At 55.2% G+C, this 23,086-nt stretch overlaps 17 protein-coding genes across 17 annotated transcripts in view, besides 12 other annotated features; 1 reads left to right on the top strand and 16 right to left on the bottom strand.

The window, feature by feature from the left end:
• Nucleotides 1-18, top strand: part of TraAM80_02543 (uncharacterized protein) — a gene marked incomplete at both ends in the record, with an annotated part of 318 nt that extends 300 nt beyond the window's left edge. The window contains one exon of the mRNA XM_029379542.1: nucleotides 1-18. This exon is cut by the window's left edge and continues 300 nt beyond it. Within this exon, the coding sequence (XP_029240602.1) occupies nucleotides 1-18 (18 nt within the window).
• A 123-nt stretch (nucleotides 19-141) lies between these two features.
• Nucleotides 142-175: a sequence feature (A-rich).
• Nucleotides 176-296: 121 nt separating this feature from the next.
• TraAM80_02544 (putative cell division cycle protein) lies at nucleotides 297-2,279 on the bottom strand (the record flags this gene model as incomplete). The annotated part of the gene is made up of 1 exon (XM_029379543.1): nucleotides 297-2,279. The coding sequence occupies one exon, from the start codon at nucleotides 2,277-2,279 to the stop codon at nucleotides 297-299; it is 1,983 nt and encodes a 660-aa protein (XP_029240603.1).
• Nucleotides 2,280-2,443: 164 nt separating this feature from the next.
• Nucleotides 2,444-2,468: a microsatellite.
• Nucleotides 2,469-2,981: 513 nt separating this feature from the next.
• TraAM80_02545 (uncharacterized protein) lies at nucleotides 2,982-3,374 on the bottom strand (the record flags this gene model as incomplete). The annotated part of the gene is made up of 1 exon (XM_029379544.1): nucleotides 2,982-3,374. The coding sequence occupies one exon, from the start codon at nucleotides 3,372-3,374 to the stop codon at nucleotides 2,982-2,984; it is 393 nt and encodes a 130-aa protein (XP_029240604.1).
• TraAM80_02546 (GTPase activating protein of Rab-like GTPase) lies at nucleotides 3,374-4,894 on the bottom strand (the record flags this gene model as incomplete). The annotated part of the gene is made up of 1 exon (XM_029379545.1): nucleotides 3,374-4,894. The coding sequence occupies one exon, from the start codon at nucleotides 4,892-4,894 to the stop codon at nucleotides 3,374-3,376; it is 1,521 nt and encodes a 506-aa protein (XP_029240605.1).
• A 32-nt stretch (nucleotides 4,895-4,926) lies between these two features.
• Nucleotides 4,927-4,959: a microsatellite.
• A 299-nt stretch (nucleotides 4,960-5,258) lies between these two features.
• On the bottom strand, nucleotides 5,259-5,906 carry TraAM80_02547 (phosphatase-like protein; the record flags this gene model as incomplete). The annotated part of the gene is made up of 1 exon (XM_029379546.1): nucleotides 5,259-5,906. One exon carries the CDS (start codon nucleotides 5,904-5,906, stop codon nucleotides 5,259-5,261), a length of 648 nt encoding a protein of 215 aa, XP_029240606.1.
• Nucleotides 5,907-6,261: 355 nt separating this feature from the next.
• TraAM80_02548 (small subunit ribosomal protein S11e) lies at nucleotides 6,262-6,783 on the bottom strand (the record flags this gene model as incomplete). Its single annotated transcript, XM_029379547.1, has 1 exon — nucleotides 6,262-6,783. The coding sequence occupies one exon, from the start codon at nucleotides 6,781-6,783 to the stop codon at nucleotides 6,262-6,264; it is 522 nt and encodes a 173-aa protein (XP_029240607.1).
• A 62-nt stretch (nucleotides 6,784-6,845) lies between these two features.
• Nucleotides 6,846-6,913: a sequence feature (A-rich).
• Nucleotides 6,914-7,032: 119 nt separating this feature from the next.
• Nucleotides 7,033-7,935, bottom strand: TraAM80_02549 (rar1; the record flags this gene model as incomplete). Its single annotated transcript, XM_029379548.1, has 1 exon — nucleotides 7,033-7,935. One exon carries the CDS (start codon nucleotides 7,933-7,935, stop codon nucleotides 7,033-7,035), a length of 903 nt encoding a protein of 300 aa, XP_029240608.1.
• A 400-nt stretch (nucleotides 7,936-8,335) lies between these two features.
• TraAM80_02550 (uncharacterized protein) lies at nucleotides 8,336-9,400 on the bottom strand (the record flags this gene model as incomplete). Its single annotated transcript, XM_029379549.1, has 1 exon — nucleotides 8,336-9,400. One exon carries the CDS (start codon nucleotides 9,398-9,400, stop codon nucleotides 8,336-8,338), a length of 1,065 nt encoding a protein of 354 aa, XP_029240609.1.
• Nucleotides 9,401-9,432: 32 nt separating this feature from the next.
• Nucleotides 9,433-9,463: a microsatellite.
• Nucleotides 9,464-9,622: 159 nt separating this feature from the next.
• On the bottom strand, nucleotides 9,623-12,946 carry TraAM80_02551 (separase; the record flags this gene model as incomplete). Its single annotated transcript, XM_029379550.1, has 1 exon — nucleotides 9,623-12,946. One exon carries the CDS (start codon nucleotides 12,944-12,946, stop codon nucleotides 9,623-9,625), a length of 3,324 nt encoding a protein of 1,107 aa, XP_029240610.1.
• Nucleotides 12,947-13,276: 330 nt separating this feature from the next.
• Nucleotides 13,277-14,122, bottom strand: TraAM80_02552 (soluble N-ethylmaleimide sensitive factor (NSF) attachment protein; the record flags this gene model as incomplete). The annotated part of the gene is made up of 1 exon (XM_029379551.1): nucleotides 13,277-14,122. The coding sequence occupies one exon, from the start codon at nucleotides 14,120-14,122 to the stop codon at nucleotides 13,277-13,279; it is 846 nt and encodes a 281-aa protein (XP_029240611.1).
• A 638-nt stretch (nucleotides 14,123-14,760) lies between these two features.
• TraAM80_02553 (uncharacterized protein) lies at nucleotides 14,761-15,612 on the bottom strand (the record flags this gene model as incomplete). The annotated part of the gene is made up of 1 exon (XM_029379552.1): nucleotides 14,761-15,612. One exon carries the CDS (start codon nucleotides 15,610-15,612, stop codon nucleotides 14,761-14,763), a length of 852 nt encoding a protein of 283 aa, XP_029240612.1.
• Nucleotides 15,613-15,712: 100 nt separating this feature from the next.
• Nucleotides 15,713-15,733: a microsatellite.
• Nucleotides 15,734-15,863: 130 nt separating this feature from the next.
• TraAM80_02554 (tRNA (uracil-5-)-methyltransferase) lies at nucleotides 15,864-17,126 on the bottom strand (the record flags this gene model as incomplete). Its single annotated transcript, XM_029379553.1, has 1 exon — nucleotides 15,864-17,126. The coding sequence occupies one exon, from the start codon at nucleotides 17,124-17,126 to the stop codon at nucleotides 15,864-15,866; it is 1,263 nt and encodes a 420-aa protein (XP_029240613.1).
• Nucleotides 17,127-17,175: 49 nt separating this feature from the next.
• TraAM80_02555 (tRNA (uracil-5-)-methyltransferase) lies at nucleotides 17,176-17,577 on the bottom strand (the record flags this gene model as incomplete). Its single annotated transcript, XM_029379554.1, has 1 exon — nucleotides 17,176-17,577. The coding sequence occupies one exon, from the start codon at nucleotides 17,575-17,577 to the stop codon at nucleotides 17,176-17,178; it is 402 nt and encodes a 133-aa protein (XP_029240614.1).
• Nucleotides 17,578-17,686: 109 nt separating this feature from the next.
• Nucleotides 17,687-17,711: a microsatellite.
• Nucleotides 17,712-17,750: a microsatellite.
• Nucleotides 17,751-17,840: 90 nt separating this feature from the next.
• TraAM80_02556 (uncharacterized protein) lies at nucleotides 17,841-18,650 on the bottom strand (the record flags this gene model as incomplete). The annotated part of the gene is made up of 1 exon (XM_029379555.1): nucleotides 17,841-18,650. The coding sequence occupies one exon, from the start codon at nucleotides 18,648-18,650 to the stop codon at nucleotides 17,841-17,843; it is 810 nt and encodes a 269-aa protein (XP_029240615.1).
• A 98-nt stretch (nucleotides 18,651-18,748) lies between these two features.
• Nucleotides 18,749-18,769: a microsatellite.
• A 124-nt stretch (nucleotides 18,770-18,893) lies between these two features.
• Nucleotides 18,894-20,144, bottom strand: TraAM80_02557 (RNA editing ligase; the record flags this gene model as incomplete). The annotated part of the gene is made up of 1 exon (XM_029379556.1): nucleotides 18,894-20,144. The coding sequence occupies one exon, from the start codon at nucleotides 20,142-20,144 to the stop codon at nucleotides 18,894-18,896; it is 1,251 nt and encodes a 416-aa protein (XP_029240616.1).
• Nucleotides 20,145-20,374: 230 nt separating this feature from the next.
• On the bottom strand, nucleotides 20,375-21,400 carry TraAM80_02558 (uncharacterized protein; the record flags this gene model as incomplete). Its single annotated transcript, XM_029379557.1, has 1 exon — nucleotides 20,375-21,400. The coding sequence occupies one exon, from the start codon at nucleotides 21,398-21,400 to the stop codon at nucleotides 20,375-20,377; it is 1,026 nt and encodes a 341-aa protein (XP_029240617.1).
• Nucleotides 21,401-21,572: 172 nt separating this feature from the next.
• Nucleotides 21,573-21,618: a microsatellite.
• Nucleotides 21,619-22,057: 439 nt separating this feature from the next.
• Nucleotides 22,058-22,085: a microsatellite.
• A 159-nt stretch (nucleotides 22,086-22,244) lies between these two features.
• Nucleotides 22,245-22,277: a microsatellite.
• A 68-nt stretch (nucleotides 22,278-22,345) lies between these two features.
• Nucleotides 22,346-23,074, bottom strand: TraAM80_02559 (amidohydrolase; the record flags this gene model as incomplete). The annotated part of the gene is made up of 1 exon (XM_029379558.1): nucleotides 22,346-23,074. The coding sequence occupies one exon, from the start codon at nucleotides 23,072-23,074 to the stop codon at nucleotides 22,346-22,348; it is 729 nt and encodes a 242-aa protein (XP_029240618.1).
• Between the last annotated feature and the right edge of the window lie 12 nt (nucleotides 23,075-23,086).

Consider the following 23,086-nt stretch of genomic DNA (forward strand, 5'->3'; position numbering starts at 1 on the left):
CACCATCGTGGAAGGTGACCAGCGCGTTTTGGTAGCGTGCAGCCATCCGCAACTGCAGCCGTGACTCCTTTGCTGCCGCTCGCTTCGGTGATCCCATCGCACGGTGCTATTGTGTTGTGCTCTGCAGCCACACACACGCACAAAAAAAGAAAAAGCAAGAGACAAAAAAAAAAAAGGGGGGGGGGGGAATGGGGTATGAGGACAAAGAGAAGAGACAGCAACGACAACAAAGGGACGGTGCAAACGCTCCGGCAGCAACACAAGTACGCGAGGCAGAAAAGCAGGCAAAAGTGCTCCTACGAGCCGGTAGCCCTCTGCAGGGTCTCCCGCAGCCGATCCAGCGGGGTGCAGGGGGATGGCTCCAGCATGTGCAAGGCCACTTCACGGACGAAGGCGTTTGCCTCCGCCACGGTGACACGCCGCGCGTTCATCCACCGCGCCACGTGCGCCTCCACCAGAGCTGACACCGTCCCCGCGTCCCCCGTCGCGTCGCTGCCACCGCACTCCACCACGCATGACATGACACGGCGTACAACGTGGTCGCGCAGCTCCGCCGCCGTCGGGAGCGGGATCTCAAGCCGGAGGTCGAGGCGACCAGGACGGCCAATGGCGGGGTCGAGTGCCGCAAAGTACGGCGCGGACGCCACGACAAAAACAACATCGCCATCACAGTGGCGATTGCTGATACCGTCCATCTCTGTGAGCAGCGTGCTGAGCGTGCGGTCGGCTGTGTTCGAAACCTCACTCGTGTGCTGGCCGCGTGGAGGTGCCAGGCTGTCAATGTTGTCAAGGAACAGTGCGGTGGGCGACATCGCCCGCGCAGTGGCGAAGAGCGCGGCAATGTTCTTCTCCGTGCGCCCCACCTCCTTCTCAATCAGTGCAAGGCCGTCGACAAGCATCACGTGCACCCCGCGTGCGCTCTCCGACCGCAGGCGCCGCGCCAGCGCCGTCAACAGCGCCGTCTTTCCACTTCCTGCTGGGCCGCACACAACAACACCCTTCGGCGCCATCACCCCGCAGCGGCGCAGCAGTTGCAGGTGGAGCAGCGGCCACACGACAAACTCCTCAAGATCACGGACAATGGCATCCAGCCCAATGAGTCCGCGGTAAGCGTCAAGCCGCGCTTCCTGTTCCTGGTTTTCTTCGAACTCTCTCTGCTTTGCGCCACGTGCCGCCTCGCGTTCCAACGTTTGTAGGAGCATATCCCCCGCTTGTAACGCCACCAACTGCCCAGCCGTATACCCTGCAAGTAATTCGGCCACCCTTTGCCGCACCTCTGGCGGAAAACTAGAGGAGGCACTGTGCCTGTCAATGTATCTCTGTCGCTCCTGAAGCGACGGGGGCGCGACGTGCACAACCCGTGAGGAAAGACGCGTGAGTAGCGTAGTAGGTAGTGACGTGGTGGTACTAGCTGTGGCGAGCAGCACAACGTGAAAATGAGCATGCGCCGCTCCCGCCGGTTCCCGCAGCTCCTCAAGTAGAGAGCACAGCTGGTGCGAGACAAGCGCTACCAACGAGTTTGCATCAGCCCACAGCAAGTCAGCAGCATCAAGAGTCAACAACAGCAGGACGGCATCGGTGCCGTTTGGCGACGCCACTGGTGGAACAGCAAAAATGCGGCGGAGCACCGTCACAGCCTCCCGCTCATTCAGCTGCAGCAGGCGGGCGACGCTAAGGTCACGGCGCTCCAACACGTACTTGACGCCCTGCACATCAACAACGGGCGGGAACTGCTGCGCTACGTGTTGCATTGTGTGCGTCTTCCCGACACCGTGCTCGCCCGTAAAGAGAACCGAGCATACACCTGAACGACGTGCCCGCCGCAAATAGTGGAGGATGTGACGCACAGCAGCTGCGGTGTGTCTCTCGCAAAGGGCGTTGCCCGCCTCCGCCAAAGGACGCAGCTCCACAGCTGTTTCCACAGCCATTGCTTCGATGCGCACGCGATCCGCCTCCGCAATGGCCTGCAACGAGGCGCCAGAAGCAAGCGCATGCTCACTAGGCGCTGTGCGCACTGCCAGGGTGACCTCCGCACCGCTGAACGGGTCATACACCCGCACGGAGGCTCCGTCAAGGACGCCGGAGAACATGACACTTGTACCGAGACGCGATAGGCCCACCAAACGGTCCGCCGCGCCAACGGCAACGCCGGCGTTTGTAATGGCGGAGAAGAACGTGCGGCGTGCGTCGAGCGGGTGATGGTGCAGCTCCTCAACCGAGGGCCACCACATTAGCGGCGCAGCCAGAACCAGCAGTCCCGTCCCGCCACGCATAAGCATGTCAACCCCCTCCCCCTTCCGTTCTCTTCTAGTGGCTGGAGGAAAACGTAGGAAGAGAAGTATGGCTTCATGAAAGTTTGCCCACAGGAAAATGGTGGGGATAGAGCCGATAATAACAACGTGATAAAGACTTTGATGAATCAAAGGCGACACTGTGCAAAGGGGTGTGTGTGAGTGTGTGCATGTGTGGGAGGCTCAAGCCCCCCAAAAAAAAAAAGGAGCAACAACGAGGGGAGAAAATAAAGAAACAAATTTGCGCCCCACAACACGGCCTGCAGCAAGTGACGTCAAGACACCCGCAAGACATCCTCGCTGCCGTGCAGCGAGTGTGCGCCGACGACTCACTCTGCTGCTCTGCGGCAGCCGCTAAGAGCGTCTGTTGCTCAAGCAAAAACCCCACGTCCTGCATGGTGAACTTCGCGCATCTTACACGAAGGCTTCCAACCACGTGCCGAGCGAAGTGAAGAGCTTGGGTGAAGGGATGCTTACGCGACCTCATTTCAATTTCGCCGCTCCCCCGACGTGGGGCTGAGGGGGCGCACCCCTCCTCTCTTTTCTCTCGGAGCGGCTGCTGGCACGCCGACGCACCCCGCGTGACGCCGCCGCGGCGCATTGGCAAACTCCACGGCTGTTCACGTGCAGTTGCCGAGACCGCAAGCCCCGCCCCACAACCAAACGGGCGAGTCACGCAGCTGCCACACTTTAGACTGCAACGGGCAAAACGCTCCCCGTACAATCGTCGCGTACCACAGTCGAGCTGAACCACAGATATGTTCGTTCTATCCCTGGCCCTCTCTCGCTCCTGCCCCAAAGATCATGTAGGAGCGCAGAATGTGCACGCCGCCGCGGTGAGGGCAAAACACTCGGGGCAGGTGGCACATTACCACTCAATTTCCCGCGTGTTGGTCTCCACGCTGGCGGCAGCAGCGGCGACGCCACCCCTGCCGTCTGCACCCAAGAAAAATTAGGCAACAGAGACATTTTGCATGCGCACATGCCATTGCAGAGCAGAAGTAAACCATGCATAATCCCACTCGCACCTCTCGCCAGGTGCAGATGCATACGGAGTCCATGGGATGCATTCCTGCCTCGCATCACTCGTATAGAAAAAAGTAACCCCGCATAAAACGTTGAACAGCGTCACAATTTGTCGCGCCCAGTGCCATGGCGCCCACAAGGACAAGTAAGGCACCCATCAAAGGCACTGAGATGTTGTTATTCTTCCAAGGCCTGCGCCACTCACGGAACAAGAAAGACCACAACAACTTCAGGGCTGAGTTTCGCGTGTTTTTGTCTGTCAGCATCCCACGCTTCTTCACACCACGATGAAGAAATTCCTTCCTCGCCTGTTGAATACACACTAAATGCTGCTCCTGAAGTGCGACAGCGTAACCCAAGATTTCCTCAACGGCCGCAGAATTCTTCATGGTTAAGACCTCCTTCGGGAGTTGCGTGAGCTTCTTGTATACGCTGGCCATGATCATCAGATTGTCGTCAAGACCAGCGGCGACTTCGCGTGCCCATTGAATGTACCCCATGATGCGATCCCGCTCGTGCAGCAGCAGAGCGGCAGTAAAGAACACAATGAGATGCTCATATGGATGCACAATAAGAAAATCAAATATACGGGCGAGGACTCTGTCGTCCTCGCAAACGTGCGCATACCACGTGATGAGCCATCCCACGGCGTAGTGCGACTCGGGGGCGACGCCGCATTCCTCTAACTCCTTCGCAAGCTCCTCGTCTTCCTTTGCCAGCACTGCGTGAACCGCGAAGAGCATCGACTCTGATTGTCTCAACTCCTTGTCACTAAAGGATCTCCATTGTACTTGCAGCAGCCTCTCACAGACGGCATACACAACATCCGTGGAGGCACCCTCCATGACAAACATAACAAAGCCCATTAACTCGTGCAAGCCCTGATAATAGTGCCGTTCGGTATTATTTGAAAGCACACGCTGCAAGAGTATCTCCAACTTTCCGCGCATCACCTCCCGCTTTGCGGGGTCACGGTACAACAACCAAAGCGACCTCTGCACATCGACATGAATGACACGCGAGGCGCAGTTATCTGGCAATTCCAACAAATCCACCGTTTTGCTATCATCTCCTTCCCATTCCTCTGCTTCAACCTCTTGGGCAGCGCCGCTTGGCCGTGGCGTGCCCGCGCTTGTCGGGCTGAAGGAGCCCTGACTACTGCCCCGTGTGATGCCTCGCACGGGCGGCATAAGCTTAACCTTGCCGAGGCCAAGCACCACATGACCCCAGGCTGCGCGGCGAACCGTATTGTTTTTTAGCCCTCCCTCTTCTATGCACCTACTTCGGCACTTCTGCAGATATAAGTCCGCGTCTTGCAAACATTCCCGGTTCCTCACGCGGGGGCGCTCCTCTGGCTCCTGGCAGCTCGGCTCGCTCTCACTGCGGCATAGTTGCATCGCCGCCGCCACTAACTTCTGTTGAAGCACTCCACAGGCCCACCTACTCAAGTGTGTTGCCACGTTGGACACGCCACTTGCACCCGCAGAAAGACACAAATCCCTGACGTCAACAGGGGAAGGGGTGAAAATAGTAATAATGATAGAAAGAGGCACACAATCGAGGGCAGAGACATGCATAAATCTCAACAAAAGACACGCAGGGGACCATGACACACACACACACACACACGCACACAGACACAGATGCATATGCATACATGTGAATGCCAGTCCCCCCTCCCCTCCCTGTGAGAAGAAAGAAATTACCAACGACGCGAACTCGCTCCGCAGTGTGGGGCCTACAGAAGCATCGAAAGACAAGCCCAAAGGCAGTGGCAACAATAAATCACAACAAAAGAACAATAAGCAGAAAAATATCTTCTAATAGAAAAAAAAAAAGGCGAGAGATACGACAAACTGCAGTGGAATAGTAAAAAAAAAAGCCCACATAAAAAGCATGTCGCAGGGGACTCATTCGTACCGGCTTCTCTCAATGGTTTCCTCAATTGTAGGGCTTCGCCTCCATTCCTGTGGGGGGCTCCGCCTTCACCTCCCGGTTTCCCACATCCTCCCAATTTGTTGACAAAACGGTCCCGTTGCTCTCCAAAAACGATTTCATCATTGCACGGCGTTGCTCATCAGTGCCGTTGCTGTATATCTGCTGGAAGAGGGCGTTCAGCGCCTGGTCCCCCTCTGGCTTCACGTCCTCGTCGTCAATCTTCCACGCGTTCCAGTCCTTCCCGCGGCTGTTTGGGTACTTCAGTTCCCCCGCCGATGCCGGCGGATTGACGGTGGCAATCGGTGCCGATGTGGCTAACTGTGGCGGCGCACTGGGGCCACCGTCGGGTGCTTCCAGCGTCGGCCACTGCAGCTCAGATGCCTTCTTTAGCGACACTTCAACCTTCGTTGTCCGGACGTTCACCACAGGTATTTCGCCGGCCAGCGAAGCGTAAAGGCGGTCGACGGTGTACTGATACTCACGCCCTGACGCGTCGAGGCGAATTGTCACCGACAAAGACTGCGCCCCCGCTTCCACCCGAACATCCCCTTCCTGGCGATCACGCACGTAGAAACAGAAACTCACGCGGGCCGGTGACTGAAACCATTCACAGCGCACGGTGCCCTCAAATGGCTTCGTTGTTACACTCATTGTTGTGTGTGGTGAAAATAGTGAATGAACTTGTGGCTTAATTTACTGTCACGGAAGATCTTAACGGTGTGAAACCCAGCGAGAGAAAACGAGGGTGGGGGGAGGAGAGGCAAAAAAGCCGCATGTATGTACGCCAGTCCGACAGCCTGTCGGCGGGAAATGTGTGCGTGTCAACTAGAAAGAAAGAAGGAGGGTGAGCAGCCGCTGGGGAGAGCCACTCCATCTACGCCGCAGCGAAGACAGAATGCCCCGAGCCAGCGACGCACCACACACACACAGACAAATAAATAAAAATCACACAATAAAAACAAAAAAAACCACGAAGGTAAGCTTCGAGTTCAGTGGCGCAAGCTGATCAATTCTTGGAGAACTTCTTGCCCAGCTTGTCCGCGGCGGACTTGCTGACAACCTCCAGCACGTTGTAGCGGATCGTCTTGCTCAGCGGGCGGCACTGGCCAACCACAACCTCATCACCAGGCTTGGGGTCAAAGCAGGGGCTGCAGTGCACCGTCAGGCTGCGGTGACGCTTCTGGTAACGCTGGTACTTGCGGATGAAGTGCAGGTAGTCACGGCGAATGACGATGGAACGCTTCATCTTGGTGGAGTGCACCACACCGCGAAGAATGCGACCACGGATGGACACGTTGCTGGTGAAGGGGCACTTGCGGTCAATGTACTTGCCGTTTACAGCCGCCTTGGGTGTCTTGAAGCCCAAACCAATCTTCTTGGAGTAGCGGATGTGGCCGCTCATGTTCACGTGCTTCTTGTTCGGGTTGTGAATGTTCTCATTCACCGCCGTCTGACGCTGGTAGGCCTTCTCATGCTGCAACGTCAGATCGACGGAGTGCACGCGGGCGTATTGCTGCAAGGCTGTCATTGCGGTTATGCCTACTGAGCTCTGTGGACCAAAGCGGGGGAAACAGCAAACACGCACAATCGGAAAAAGAAGGAAAAACGGAAACAAAAACAAAAAAGTAAAAGGCGATAAAAATATATAAAAGAGAAAGCTGAATACATGCAAGCAAACTAAGCGTACACGTTGTGTAAAGTGCTGCCTGAAACAGAGATCTAATGGTCAGTCAAACACGTGTGTGCGTATGTGAAAGTTTTTGGCGTTGTCTGGACTCTACAGCTGGTGTGGGCCCTCCGTGCACCCAGGGACCTTCACAAAGTCGTCGAACTCGTAGCACTTCTTGTCGGGGCAGCACTTCCAGTACTTGTAGGTGTCCCAAAAAACCGGTCCCCCTGTGTGATACCGACACGCCTTTGGGTGATTCTCACTCACTGCAAACTCTTGCTGGCAGCCGTAGTGGCGACACCGCGCCTTACCATCCACAATCTCCTGCTGCTGTGGCTGCCGCTGCGCCGCCACCGCCCCCTCAAACTCCCTCGGCCCAGTGGTGCGACCACCCGCAACGTTTTCGCCGGTATCCTTTGTGAGTGCCTGGACCTGTTCTAGCGCCAAGGGCTGGTTGGTCGGTGCCGCGCTCACAAAGGACACCGGCCTGTTCTCTGTGCTGTGGAGGCCCACACGACAGGCGGGGATGGCCTTGAACTCCTCCCAGTCGCGGGCCCGGTGCGTCGGGCAACACCGCCAATACTTTTCAATGTCGTGGAAGACAGGCGGCTCCGCATGGTAGTGGCACGCCGAGTCGTGATTCTCCGCAGGGATAAAAAACTGTCCACACCCAAAGTTTGTGCACACCAACGAACCTGGTTTTTGCTCCTGCAGCGCGGACTTTGCTAGGTGTCTAATCTGCACATCGTTGTACTCATGTATGCGTGTCCCCACCACATCCGACTGCTTCAGCTCCACGTTGCCACACCACAGGCTAACCTCCGCAGCCACCAGGGGATTGTCAGGGTGCTTTTTGTTATACGTGGAGACTACAAAGCTGAGCAGCTTCTCGCACGGCCCGCTGAGCCAGCTTGCCGGGATATCCATTTTCACCTTGAAGACCTCCGTCAGGCTGCCGTCCACCACGCACCCATTCACATCTTTTCCTTCGTAGATAAAGTACACCTTCATATCCCCCTCCTCCAGTCGCTGCTGTTGTGATTATTATTATTATAGTTGTTGCTGCTACTGTTGCTAGTCGTAGTAGTAGTGCTAACGGCACCTCCAAAAAGAAGCAAATATGTGTATGTGTGTGCGGGTGTGCGAGTGTGCGGGTATGCGAGAAAGGGGCGGGAGATGCGAGTGATGGAGCAAATGGCAGCGCCACCGGAAATTCCCACAGTAAAGCAAGTCTCCTCTTTCGGAGTGGATACGAACGCAGAGGGGGGAAACGGTGCCCTCGCCGTTTATCCACAGCGTCTACGGACCGAGGGCAGAGGCGACAGTCATCGCGGAACTATCAAAGGGAGGAAAAACAACAAACAAAAAACAATGTAGGAAGGAAGTTATGCTTCGTTTTTCCTCTACTGTTCTAATTTTGCGCAGCGTGGGGCGGTGGGCAACCCATGTTCGACGCATACAAAGGCGTGTTAAAGGACTGCATAGACAAATCCGCACCCGCATGCTGCTGGGCCACCGTGTCACGGCAGCGCGACATATTTACCATCTGCGGGCGGTGCAAGGCTGTGGAGTCCGGTAAAAACGCACTTTCAGCGTTGTGGCTCATGGGCGCACCATTTTCTGTGGCTCCGGGGTGAGAGGTTGATGGGTGAGTCGGCGGCATGGCGTTCGAGCGTATCATGCACTGCAGCCTCATGTTTGCCCGCTTCGCCTCATGGACGGCACGCTTCGCCTCCATGATGCGGCTCCGCCGGCTCCGCAGCCACAGGTCGTAGGCCGCGGTTTCCACCTCAGTCATGATACCGTACTTCGGCAGGGAGTTCCAGAGGTACATGACAACGCCAACAACGTAGGTGAAGTACCCGACACTGATGAACACAAACAGCGGCACGATGCTGCAGAAGGGCAGGTACGCCATGGAACGAAGGCCGCAGTTCTGCAGGTATTTCCGAAGAAGTGCACCCGTAACGTTCGCCATGAGGGCCGCCCGCAGCAGGAGGGAGATCAACGCAATCTCAATCGCCGAGAGAACGTCCTTTCTAAACGTGAAGTTCCTCCAACTGACGCCGAAAAAGTTCACATCAACCGCACATCGGTTCGCCAGGCCAATCAGCAGCGCAAAGCCGCTGAAGAAGACCGCCAAGTACATCTGAACGGCGTGGTCCGCGAAGATTTTGTATGAGTTGTCCGGCAAGAGCAGCAGATGGACGTCCGTGAAGGCGTAGAGGGTGCGCCGCGTCTCATTGAACGGGCAACCCTGTAACTTCGCCTGCAGCGCAGGGACCAACTCGAGCGGGTTCGGTGCCCACACGGAGTGGACGAAGGTGCGCTTGCAGGCTATCACAAAACTCGTCACGTACACCAGGAAGCAGACCAGCTGCACCACCGTGACAACGCCATAAAAGCGAATGACAAACCGCTCGCAGTTCAGGCGGCCCTTATTAGGGCGCCGCTGAAGGTCGCTCACAACGTGCATGCCACGCGCTTCTGTTCTTCAGTCCCGTTCAAAAAAAAAATATAATAATAATAATAATAAAATGCGGGGCCAACTCAACACATACAGAGAGAAAGAAAGTCCAACTGAAGCAAAAACAACAATCACCACCACCACACACTCCCCTATACATAAATGCACACAGGCAGTAGTGTACAGATGGAAATACACAGATAAAGCCTCAGGTAGCTTCACACGAAGGAATCACAAAGTCGTTTCTTTACCATCCGCCTCATCGTGCTGAAGGGAAAGGTTTATGCCGTACAGTACCGCGGCGCACCCTGTGAGGAATGGCAGCTTACAGGCACGCCTTGCCAACGCCAGCGCCTCTCCAACGCTCCGCGGTGGGGGCAGAGGTCCAAGGCCATCATCGACGTCGTCTCCTGCAAGCAGCAAAAGAAGTCGCTTAGTCAATCGGTCAATTTCGCCGTCTGTTACGTGCCACAGGCATCCAAGAAACAATGGACATCCGGCATGCAGAAAAGCGTACGGCATACCGTAAGAGTCATGTGAGGAGCCACTCTCCATGTGCGCACTGCTGCAGCCCATGAGGAAGACAGCAGGAAACTCGTCCGGCTCAGGAAACCTTTCATACAATTCCCCCCGGTGTACTAAGCTTTCCCCCCTTCCGTGCCCGATATACACATAAAGTTTTGCCCGAGACGAGTACAGTTCCTGCATGAGCTGACCGGAAGACATAGCGTGTGTGTTTGTCGTCCATCCACTTCTCTGACAGACAGGGAGAAGACGCTTCGATGTCTTCGGCATGACTCCAGCGGGGTCAATGACACAATACACCAGACCGCCGCGAAAAAACACCGATCGTACGCCACTGGTGGAAATAAATGTTGGTGTGGGAACGCGGGCCACGTTTCCCGCGCGAAGAACGTCCATGCCCTCAAACGGAAGGCTGTGCAGCTCGTTGTCCAGGACAAGGTACAACGGGGTACGCGAGAGGGCACGCACATCGCGGTGCCCCGAGTTAGACGAACGCGGCGCTGGCATCGCGTTCCACATATTCGTAAGCGCGCAAAGGCACGCATCACGCGAAACGGCAAACACGTCCGTTGAAGCTGCGGCAATGCCGTGCTTGAGAAGCTCCATCTCCAGCGCCGCAGAGAGACTGTGCAACACCGCGTCACACGAGGCACAAGTGCCCTCCGCCGACCCGTGAGACGGACTAAATAACACGTGACTGCCGGCGTCGCGGTGTGCCACCAGAAATGGAAGGCCCGCCAAAAGCAACGTCACGTCCGACATATGATGCGCGGGTGCTTCAATGCCCTCAAGCAATTTAGCGGCTACCTTCTCCAGCTCTAAAAGGCAGGAGGGAGACAAATCACCGCACATCGCCACACGCCAGCATCCAAAAATCTCGTCGGACTGCATCTTCGCAACGACTTTCTGCAGTGCGCCATCAAACGCGTATCGCTGCCTCCACCACTCAGCCCTTGCCTGCCCACTCTGCCGCTCCACTTCGCTGCTGCTAACAGCCTCCGTCGCGCGGGAAGGCTCCTCCTCCTCCTCCTCCAAAGCAGGGGCATCTTTGCAGGGGGCGGCGCCAAGGTGCCGCCGATTCTGCACCTCTATTTCAAGCATATTGGCCACCACGTCCAGCAACGCCTTTCCAACTGGCAGAATCTTCTCCCACGGCGTCGCTCCCTCGACACTGCCGCTGCGGACGAGGCGCACACCCTTACAATCACCTGTCAGACGCACCTGCAACTGACAATGACGCTGAACAGCCGTCCCCAGAGGAGGGGTACCGCCAAGTGCATCGAAGACACAACGCCGCGTAGAAAATGTGCGCCCCACAACGACCGACTTCGTTTGCCGATACGGCGGCGTCATTCCCGAGAGACGAGGCGGAAGCAATGGGAGTAGCGCGCTAACAACAGCCGTCCAACGTTCATCCGCATCATCATTGAAGCAGCCCTGCGCAAAGGCAGCGATCGCATGCAGTGTTACAAGCAGATTCGACTGCGACGGCAACCGCTCGCAGATGCCTGCGAGAAGCGGGAGAAAACACCTCGCAAGTGGCAGGTCCCCCTCGTCCACAAGACGCGTAATAAGACGAGACAATCCGTCAAGGACAAAACTCGGGACGACTTTGTCGCCCAGCAGCTGACGCCCAAGCGCCTTGTCCCCGCGAATCATTGTCAGTCCTGCCGGCAGCATGTCCTCCAGCGCCTCCGCCGTCGCAAGGAGGTGCAGCACGTCGGTGGCGCACCACTCCTGCGAAATCTCGTGCAACAGCGGACCTGGTTCCGCAGCGTGGGCGTGGGCGTGTGCGGCAACCCGCTCTCGTGCCGTGCAGTTCACACCTCGTCCACCGCTGACTTTCGCGGCCCCGCCGAGGAGGGACTCAAGCTCCCTCCCCCACAGCAGCAACGCGCCATCGCCCAACCTTGGCGATGACCCCGCTCGGAGGAGCTCAGCTGCAATGTCGGTATAGCGGTGCCGCAGTGCAATGGCCACCACACTGGACACTGAGGCAACGGGGAAGCCCCCAGCCGACGCGTGCTCCCCTCCCCCAGAGAAATGCCTTAAGGCACACGCCACACGCAGCAGTGTAAACGTTTCTCGCGGCACACAGAGATCCTTGCCCACAGCAGCTTCGCGAAGGAGAGTAGCTTCCTCGGGTGACAGGTGAAGTGGGCGTCGAAACTCCGACAGATAATACGTGCTCTCCATAGCAAAAGTCTCACGTAGAATACTTGTTGCCCTGGAAGCACGACGGCGCACCTCCTCCTGGGCTGCGTGGAGCAGTGCGCAGCCCTCAGCGTACAGCGCCGTACAGAGACGGTCCCACTTCGCAACCACTTCGGATCCATGCAGACCCATCCGCAGACACGCGTTTTTGCCGGCAGCGCACACTAACTCACACTCTGTTATTTCCCGCAGATCCGGGGGATGCGTTTCATTGTAAATCTCCTGCATTAGGTAAAATGACACGGTTTTTGCATTCCCGACGCGATCAGCAAAGGCAAGCGTGTTGTAAAGCCAACACGCACTTATCTTCTCAAGGGTCGATGTGTCCCTTGCAAGCTCTGTGAAAATTTGGCCAGCGACGTGAGAAAACCGTAGAAACCCACCCACGCAGCTACTTTTCGATGCCGTAGCCGTGAGCGCGCCCTGCCACACCATCAAGGCGGTGCAAACAACAGCCGGTATGTCTCTTTCGCCATCTTGCAAGCTGGCCACGGCGAGCATGGAGCGCGCCAGTGCACATCCGTCCTCCGCCCCCTGTTCGCTCAGTAACGACGCCAATCGCCTGAAGGGCTCCGGGCAGAGCTCAAACGCCGTCTTGATGAGCGGTAGCGCCAAGTCCCCCCGCCCCGCTTGCAGCGTGCAGCGAGCGGCAGAGGCCAATAGGCGTACTGTGCGCCACGCATCACCCACGAGACTCACCGCTCCCGTTGCCGCTGCCGCCTTGGCGGCTGCCAGGACGGCCTGTAGCTCCGACTCGTCCACCAGCGGGCTCGTTGCCTTCTGAAGAAGAATCTCACCGACAGCTGCAGGCCGCATGGAGCAGAGGCCACACGAAGCTTGCTTCAAACAGGGGGAGGGTGCGTGCCTGTGCACAGTAAACCTCACAAGCACACAAAAAGCAAAAAAAAAACACGTGAAAAAAAAAGGCGAGTAGGTTGAAGTTCAGAAAACATACATGCAGCGCTGGACCGCCGCCGCCGCCCACGGCGCCTGAGAAAACACACAGCCACACACATACGAGTACTGTGAGGGAAGCATCCGGTGAGGAGAAACAAAAAGTATTGAGACGAAAGCAGGTGAACTACAAGTCGTACACACACAAGCAAAAAAAAGAAAAAAAAACGTTGCATACGCAGCCGCCACACCTTACCGAATACTCTCTATATTTTTTTTGACGACAAGCAAAACGTGGCTCTTCCACTCGTCCAGCATGTGGAGATCGTTAAGAAGTGATACAGCTGCATCGAACTTATTCATGTCAGCCCCTTCCACCGCCTCGGCGCACATCTGAAGGAATTCCGTCTCACGAGTGTTCTTCAAATACTTGTCGCGCGCCATGTAGGTTTCAAGCGCCTCCAACGCCTCAGCGCCTTTTTCAAGACGATTATCATCTGTCACGATGGCAAAGCGGCAGAGCATGGCTCGAAAAAAAAACTCCTTCGCCTGGTAGGGCAGCGAACCGTCCGCAGCCATGTTACCTACCTCCTCGTAAAGCGCCAAGGCCTTATCAAACATGTCATTTTCACCATATATTTTTGCCATGGCAGCCATGCAGGCCTGGGTTCGATACTTCATGTTTTCCGCGCTGAAGTACTGCGTAGCCTTCTCATAGTGAGGGATTGCCTCCATCCCCCGAGAAACTTTGCAAAGAGCCTCTGCAAATTCCTCCTCCAGCTTTGCGGCATCGCTCAACTTATTGCTATCAATTTGTAGGGCGGTGGCAGCGTCTAAAATTTGGGCTGCCTGGTTCAGGTCCGTTTTCATGTACGCGTTCACGGCTTTCGCGTGGGCCTGACAGGCAATCAGCTTGTTTTTGCACTTGACCGCGCAATCACTGGCCCGTATGTATGCCTCCCCGGCACGGTTGTAGTCCTTCGCAAACTTAAACCGCACGGCTGCTGCTTCAAATAGTTCCATCGCCCCTTCGTAGTCCTTGAATAAAAATCTGTTTATCTTGCCTTCGGCCTGTTGGTACTGGCTCTCCGCGGACATTGTATGCAACCTCTCCTCAGCCCTGTTCAAACGCCAAGACTCTGCCTTGTAAACACACCTGAGACACCCTCTTTCCTTTTTTTTTTTTTTTGTATGTGTGCAAATACAATGGGTGTGTGAGCAGCACAAGCGAAGAAGAGGGCAACCAACTGCAAAAACCACAAAAGGCACATAAGGGTGAAGTTCACCTCTCGTTTTTTTTTTCTACTTTCCGCGTTACTTTCATTCCTCCTCGGGAGATCTTGGACACCGAGCTTTGATTTCGTGTTAATGGCTACACAACGTAAGTCCATTGTGGCCCTTCAAGAGGGATACAAAAAAAAAAGCGGCATGTATAGCACGTCCCCAGTTCACTAATAGCCCATCATAATTTTTTGATCAAGTTATCAAAGAAGAGGGTTTGTGGGCAAGCACACACATAAACAGGGATGGAAAAAAAAAAAAAAGACACCGTCCTGCACGCACCACCGGAACCCAGTTTTATATATTCTGGACACTTTTATCTTCGCATAATTTAAGAAAACACATATTCTTGTTTTCACAGTTCGAAAAAAATGTAAACAACAGAAGAGGGAGAACGTCAGCCAGATGACGCACTCGATTCTCCAAATACGCACCAGCAAACAAACATTATAAGCCTAGTGTTGATCTGTTGGTGGGTACGGGCCCATCGGGTGCGGCAGCGGTGGGTAGTATGCGGGCTTCCTCTGAAGTGAGAAACCACCATATTCATTCATCCCACCATAAAGACCCATGCCCATACCCATGCCCATGCCCATATTCATATTCATACCCGGATACCCTTTGTACATGCGTGGACGGTACGGCATGGCGTCCGGACTCATATGGTACGGTACCGAGTTGTACGCACTGTGGTATGATTGCCCCGACGTATCTTGCTGCATGTAACGTTGCTGTGGTTGTTGTGCCTGATATTGATACAGATGGTGTTGACCAGGGCTTTGGTGCTGAAGTCGTGGTTGCTGCTGCTGCTTATGATAATGATGGTGGTGATGCACTGGGTAGAGATGGCTTGCGTCAGCCGTCTGTGGGGGCTCCTTGTGTTCAGGCTGTGCAGCGAAGGCAGTTGGCCGAGGTGTCGTCTCCGGGCCGTTGGCAACCGAGGGGTGTCTGGTCTCCTCCAACGTTGTTGGGGGTGTCGGCACAACACCGACAAAGTTAAACTCCGCTGACACTAGCTTTGCTAGTTCAGGGGGAAGCGCGATGGGACCCAGGTGGGCAAGTGCTGCCGATGTCCGCGGCGGCGATTTATCCCTGACAGTGGAGGCTACCGGTTTCTTATCCACGGCGGGCGGGTGGGCAAGCGGGGCGGAGGACGGAGCGACATTGCTCCTCACGTTGCTGCTGCCGCTCTCTGCTTCCGAACTTGTGAGGGTGGCAGAGGGGGCGACAGGCCCCTTATCCTTCGGAGCCGCCAGCTTCTGCTGCTTCAGCTTCTCTGCCAGACTTCCGGAGGCCCACGCGGACATCACCTTCTTCACCACAACTGGCGAGCGACGTCAAAAACACCCAACCAAAAACTAACACATTGCGAGGCAAAAAAAAAAAAAACTCAAAAGAATGTGATGCCACACACACACACACTCACACGATGAGAACCACCGCGTGTAGCAACGGCGCCGCCCCCGGTGCAACAGCGACGGCAACAAAAAAACAAAAACAAAAAGGTGTGGCGTAATTCTGGTAACTTAAAAGTAAATAACAGGGGAGTAGAAGCGCCTCACTCAGCATCGCCCGCCTCGTCCTCAAGGCGAGCCAATACCGCCACCATCTCGACATGCGGTGTGTGTGGGAAGAGGTCCACTGCAAACCCCGCCACCACGCCAAAGGGCAGTCCACGGTACGCTTTCGTGGTGGGCTTCGTCAAGGGGGGACAGTCCCGCTCCAGTGCCTTCTGCTCGCATGAGATGTACACCACACGCCGGATGGTTTGGGTGCCACGAATCCACTTAAGCACCGTTGGTGTCATGCCTGCCCGGGGAGGATCCAAAATTGCCACAATATCGGTTTTATCCTCAGCTGGCAGGGCATTAATAATATCAGGCAGGAGTTGCTCCACACGACCGCCGTGAAATGTCACGTTGGTTATGTTGTTGCTTTCAGCATTTCGCCTCGCATCGCGTACCGCGGATTCAACAAGCTCAATACCAATGACCTGCTTCACGTACCTGGCAAGTGTAAGGCCTATGGTCCCTGTACCGCAACAAAGGTCCAAGAGTGTCGTTGTTGAACTCAGCGCCGCAACCTTCGCTGTCTCGCGTAGCAGCAGTTCCATTCCCGCGGTGTTCACCTGAAAGAAGGAAGTGGGGCTTAGCTCAAACTGAAGACCGGCAAGGCTCTCCGTGAGTGTGGATGTGCCAAAAAGAATATGACGCGGCACATCCGCTGCAGAAGAGCTGATCATCCCGGTGCCGTGATGATACTGGACACTCACCACGGCTGCGGTGTCATTCCCAGACACCGTCCTTAGTTTTCGCTTTAACGCGTCGCTCAACAGCGCGTCCGTCAATTGCGCCTTCACATCATTCACCACGGACGCCTCCGCGCTGTCGATGTCCAGCTCAATATCCACCATAACCTCGCCACGTACGTTATGGCGCACCTGCAGCTTTCGCCAGAACCCCTGCTGCCTTACCTTGTCGAACACCACCAGGCCCCCTTTCTCAGGCGGCGAGAAAATGTGATAAACAGACATTACTGCCTGAGCCAACGCCTTGGCTACCGGATGCACTGTCACAATGTCTCGTTCAACGACTGAATCAATGGCGCACGTACCTTCAACCATTGCACCCTTCATAAACCCAATCGAGGGCTCCGCATCCTCGGTGTAGCCAAATGAAAGTTGGACGTGGTTGCGATAGCCAGTCAGCTCTGGACTGGCGTGGATACCAGCGAAGAGCTCTTCGTGCTTGCCTCCTCGTGGGGCTATCGCCCTCATCACCTGTAAACAATGCCTCTTCTTGCGAGAGAGCTGTTCCTCCATGGCACATCCCTCCCACTGAGAAACTTTGCTTTGCCCCAAGCATTCCTTATCACGTGGCCGTTTCCGAACATTGCCCTTGTGGGTAAGCTGCAGATCTCGCTGCGTCACGGGTAACTCCTGCCACTTGTTTTTTCCCACGAAAAAGCATCCCCCGCAGAAGCTCTGCGGCTGCGGCACCGTCCTCAGGTGTCTGAAACGCCATAAAAAGGAGCGGTGTATTCGGGTTTTTGCCCATGCGCAACAGCCCGTTGAACAGCGGTTGTGGAGGCGCATTCGTCTTGGGTGGCGGCAGGCTTTTCATGATCATTTTTTTTATCACCGACGTCGTTGAGTAGTTGTCGTGCGTGTCAAACTTCAACAGATTCTCGTTGCTGTGCTCCCGAAGAACGACACCATCCGTGGGGCCTCTTGAGACCTCCTTCTCTCCACTCTCATGGCTCTCAATCCCCATGCTTTACTGCTGCCGCTGCTGCGAATAACAAGAAAGGGAGAATAGAAGCAACCATGTGGCGTACGCCACATCAAAAGGGGAAACAGGCGTTCGTGCGTGTGTAGGTGTCAGAGAGAGAGAGAGAGAGAGAGAGAAAGAAAGAAAGAAAGAAAGAAAGAGTGAGAAAGAAGGAATAAACAGCGGATAAAATACTTCGGACAGCGAGCTTGACTAAGCGAAGGCTCCTTCAGTTAACGCCTCCGGATTTTTGTGCGCGTCTACGTTTATGTACGTTTTGCCGCAGCTTCCACCCGGCCCTCGACGACCGCCAGCAACGCATGCGTGAGGAGGTCGAGCGACACCTCAAACTCCTCCTCTGGCACCGCAACAACGACAACGTAGTGAAATTTGTGGTTTGAGTTGTAAAAGGCACGGCAGAGTCCATGGGCCAAGGGCTCGCCAGCGGCAGGTGTAAACGTGATGTCCGCCACGGCGCAGTCGAGTCGGCTGGCCAGGGACTCACTAATACTACGCGTGGATGAATCTGCAGCTGCGGCAACTCCGCTCCGCCCAGCTGACTGCGATACAACCTCCAAGGAGTTGGAGACGGACGCGTTAAATCGCTTCAGGAAGAGGCTGAGAAGCCTCGCACTGTCCGGCTCGTTTACCTTCTGCTTGTAGGCAAAACAATTGAGCGAAATACCGTGAACCGTCGGCTGCCCCGCGGTAGGGTCAGCCAGTGGCGGTCGACACTGAATCGCGAGGCTGTTCTCGCCAACCCGCTCCGCCACCAACCAGTTAGACGGCACGCTGTACTGTACGTAAAAATCCAGGCGCTCGCAGAGGTCCCAACTGACATCCGCAATCGTTGAGGCAACATCCACGCGGGGCTTTCCCCACATACCACCCCCAGTGATAGCAGATGCGAACTTCATGCCTTTGCCCACAACACTTGCCGCGTTGCCCCCCGTCGCGTCCACGGGACGGGCGTTCCACCGCGCGAGTACCGCTTCGCGCGACACCTCCCGGCGCTGAACGCTCCTCGTAGGGGTCAGCCTCGGCAGTATGCGCGCAGCGCGGGAAAGCACACGCATGAATCCCCCCTCCCCTTCCTATACCCAAATCCACCCCAAACACTGCACGGACCTCCCCAACAGGACCAAGGAGAAAGAGAGATCAGGAATGGAAAAGAAACAACAACAACAACAAAACATATTCGCTTGTGAATGAGATAAAATAAAATACGGGGGCGCAAGCAGAATAATGCAGGAAGACTTTGTGCCGCATCAACAATAACACAGTTAACGAGACGTTGACTCCCTGCCCATCAATCCCCTTCACCCAACCACATCCGGCGTCTGCCGTTGAAGGATTGTCTTCCAGCGCGAGCAGACAAGCCGCCTCGATTCGAAAAGGACGTATCTCGCCATATCCCTGCGAGTAAGAATGGGCGTGTTGACGATGGCGGGTTCCGCCTCCTTGAGAAAATCCTTCAAGGCATCTTTGGCCAGCAGCGTCGCCAGCGCATCCGGCGTCATCTCCTCCTTTTCAAAGGGATCTGTCCCAATCTTTGACAGCACAGCGTTCAGGCGATTCTCACAAACGTGGTCCAGCAGGAACTTTGAGGCATCCAGCTGCACTGGATCGTGTATGACGCTTTCCAGGTCAGGCAGCTGAACACCCGAGCGGCTAATCGAATCCCGTCGCACAACTTCCATTTCGTCAACGCGAGGCCCTTGGCGCCTGTCCGTCGAAATCTCCTGAAAGGCGGTACACTTAAACTTCAAGATGGTCAACCCCTTGGGGTCGAAGCCCGGCTTCCCCCGCTTCGCATGCTTCACCACGAGTCCCTCTGCCCAGTTTCCCTTCAGTGGATAGTTGCCCATCCCAACAAGTGGAGGAATGGTGGTGACGAAGTGCTCCACATCGAAGGCCGCCACCTTCGACATTGGCCCTCTAATAATAGCCCTCGCATACAGTAGCCCAGGGATCTTCTGAAACAACTCCGTTGCCTCATCAAACATGAGAGTGTTGTACTCAGCATCCACACTTTCCTTGTATTTGATGTCAAACGCATAAAAATGAAGGTCTGGACTGTATTGCGGGAACGAATCTGTCTGCACGGCACTGATTGTCCGAGGCTTTCCCGCTACCATCACTGTTTTTCGCGTCTTGGGCAAACTAGGGTGATCGTACTTCCCCCCAAACAACTCGCCGTTTATGAGAACGGTGTGCAACTTCCTCTGCAGTTTGTCACAGAGCATCTCACGGGTGGCGGTGATGTACTGCTGCAGCTGCGGTATCAAAATATGATAGCCGAAGAAGTGCTCGGTGGGGAGCATAATGCCGCTTCTCTTCGCATAGCGTATCATTTTGCCACCGTCGATGGAGTAGATGCCAAAATTGGCGCCGTGCACCTTCTCCGTGGCAATCCACTCATCGTCAAACATGCTGCATGCCCTCAGTGCACTAATCCGTCGTTCGTTGGAGTTCTCAATTTCGGTGTACCGCTCGAAAAGACTAACCACATCGTCAGCAAGCCACAGCGGCGTTCTACTAAAATGCAGTCGCACGCAGCGCCGCAGCATCGTTGATGAGACCAAATAATTCCTGGTGAGGAAAAGCAACGAGAAGGAAGCAGCATCACATTCTGGCACTCAGGGTAAGAATAAAAACAGCGCTAACAACAACCAATGCGAAACAACCGCGGCGCATCCACCTTCTTCTGCTTCTCCTCCCCCCCCCCCCCCACCACACACACGAAGAGCACCAACAGCAATACAAAGATGCAAAAAAGTTACATCGCCCGCCGATGGCTTCACAGTGGAACGTGTTGTTTTTCAGCCACCAGCTTCACCCTACTCGGACAGCATACGTACACATCTGCATCGGGAAACGCATTCAGTTTCGCCACATGCTCTGCATACACCGTAAACTGGTTGGAGGAGCACATGTAGATGACGTCTTGCAGAACAACCGTCTGACGCAGGATGAGCTCCCTGGCCTTTAACTCCAAAACAGCATATGTGGGCATTTCATCCGGCACAATGATGTCACCGCCGCTGTGCTTTGGAGAGGTTGGGTGACGAGCCACAACGTGCGTGGATTTACCCGAGAGAGTTAATTCTCTTCCCATGGCTTCCACGACGGTTGGACCAATTTCGTCCCCGTCAACAAAACAAAAGACGTTTGTGGGTGCACGCTTAGGTCTCAAGCGAACTGACAGCTTTACCTGCAGGACCCTTGCCACCTCCTCGTTCATTACTAGCTGTTTTAGCAAATTTTTCTCCGTGATGCCTGTTTTCTGCATTGCAAGACGCAAGGGGACATAGGCGCCTTGGTGACCCATCAGCGCCCTCCTGCGACAGAAGTCGACAATGCCGTGCGGCCCATCTTTTCCACACGTAGAGGCACCAGGGGGCGCACCGGTGACTGGCTTGACCGTCCACTTTCCAGCGGGCTCCGATTCCACGAGGAATATGTGCGGGTAGCTTTGAATCGCGTCCTTGAGGGAAAGCGCCCCCACCACTGAAGGCTGAAAGTACGGCACCTCGTCCTCCAGTATCGCCTGCAGTTGCGAGCCACTCACCCCTGTCGAGGGAATTTTCGCCGCCACCTTTAAAAGCATCAACTCCACCTGGCTTCGCTCGCAATCACCGTCCGCTGCCATGTAGACGACGCCAGCGTCAATTCGGAAGACCGACGATGACCGAAGCTGCGCCTTGGCGTCCTCAAAAGAAATTACCCCGGTATCGGTAATGGCAGACGCTAAAACATCTTCCGCCACACCCTCGTGAAGTCCCACGCCCTCTGCGGCACAGCTGCGGCGAAATGCGGACCGCATCGACGCCTCTGATAGTAGGAAGCGGCACACAGGGGATACCGAAAAAACACCGCTCAGAGATATGCGTGTGGGAGCGAAAAATGCCCGCATTACTAAAGAAATAAGCCAACACGGTACAGGACAGAGCAGAACCGAATATTACCCCTGAGTGACTCCTTGTCCCTTCTTCCTGCAAAGAGAGAGACAGGGACAGAGACAGAGAGATAGCACAGAGAGAGGTTCGAGTTTGGGTTTGGTGCGCCCCCCAACATCTTGCGAAAGTCCGGGCAGGGGTTACGCCCCTCACAAACAACAGTGCCGCAACGGTACTCAAAAGATGCTTTACGATAACCAAAGTAGCTGGAAACCGAGGAAGTGGCAGTCTGTTGGGTACCGGCAACCGCCAATTCCTTTCGCGCAGAGGGCAAGAGCAGTGCAAGAGAGCTAAGGTGAGAGTAAGAGATCTACATTTGCACTGCCTTCCAGCGCGGTTTCGTTAAAAACAACAACAACATCATCATCAATTTATACGCAGAAAAACAGGTCATGTAAACACAGGCCGTCATTGTCTGCTTTGCCACCCCAGTCACATGCTCCTCTCCCATGAGCTTCTAACAAAACCTGGACGATCACGGCGCAGCAGGAGGTCTATGATGCCCCCATCTCTCCTTTCGTTTCATATCTTTATATATATATATATATATATGCCTCCTCAGCACAAAAAGCATCAATGAAGACAATCACATTAGCACCAAATTATGTTTAAAATTATTACTTCGGTGAACAACCCATCGTTGCACGATAGCGAGCAAAAATATTAAGTCAACACAGAAGGAGATGGCTGCAGTCAAGAAGCTGTAAAACGACAAACCAAACAAACAAACAAACAAACAAACAAGAAAAGAAGACCTGCCACCTCCCAGATATGTGTCAACAAACTAAAAAGCAGCAAAGCAAGGGATTACCCTAACCCGTAAAAGAGCCATTCAACATTGACAACGCGGCTACCAACCCCACGTGCATCTTCACGCCCTCCTTCATGGCCGCCTCATTTATGCGATGCCGCGAGCTGTAATTATGTCTGCTTGCGAAACTCCCACTTTCGTCCCCCACACCAAGCCAAAACAAGCACCCCGGTATTTTGGCAGCATACTCGGAAAAGTCTGCCACACCCATCATTGCAGTCGGGAGTTCAACAAAAGACACACCGTCAACTATTCGCTCTGCAACGTTCCTAACAACACCATACGCCGCCGGATCGTTGTACGTGACGATGTTGGGCTCCAGCCAACTCATCTCATACTGGGCGCCGTGCGCCTTCGCAATCCCAGAAACGATCCCCTCCATCAAGCCAGGCACACGCGCCTGAACCTCGCGATCCAGGCAGCGCAGCGTGCCGCGCAGGTGAGCGGTGTCGGGGATCACGTTGTAGCTGCCCGTTCCGCCCTGAAACATCGTCACGCTGAGAACAGGAGCGGTTAGGGCCCCGATGCGACGCGACACAACTGTCTGCAGGCTCGTGACCACCTCGGCAGCGATCACGATGGGGTCGGTGCAGAGCTCGGGCTGGGAGGCGTGCCCACCAGCGCCTTTAATCACTATGTCAAAGTCATTGCAGGCACTCATCATCACACCGCTCTTGCACGAAATTGTGCCAGCTGGGCTTGCAGCGTCAACATGTAAGCCAAAGATCATCTTGACACCCTC

Source organism: Trypanosoma rangeli, assembly GCF_003719475.1.
Source record: "Trypanosoma rangeli strain AM80 chromosome Unknown Tra_15.4_contig_00059, whole genome shotgun sequence".
Taxonomy (NCBI): Eukaryota; Euglenozoa; class Kinetoplastea; order Trypanosomatida; family Trypanosomatidae; genus Trypanosoma; species Trypanosoma rangeli.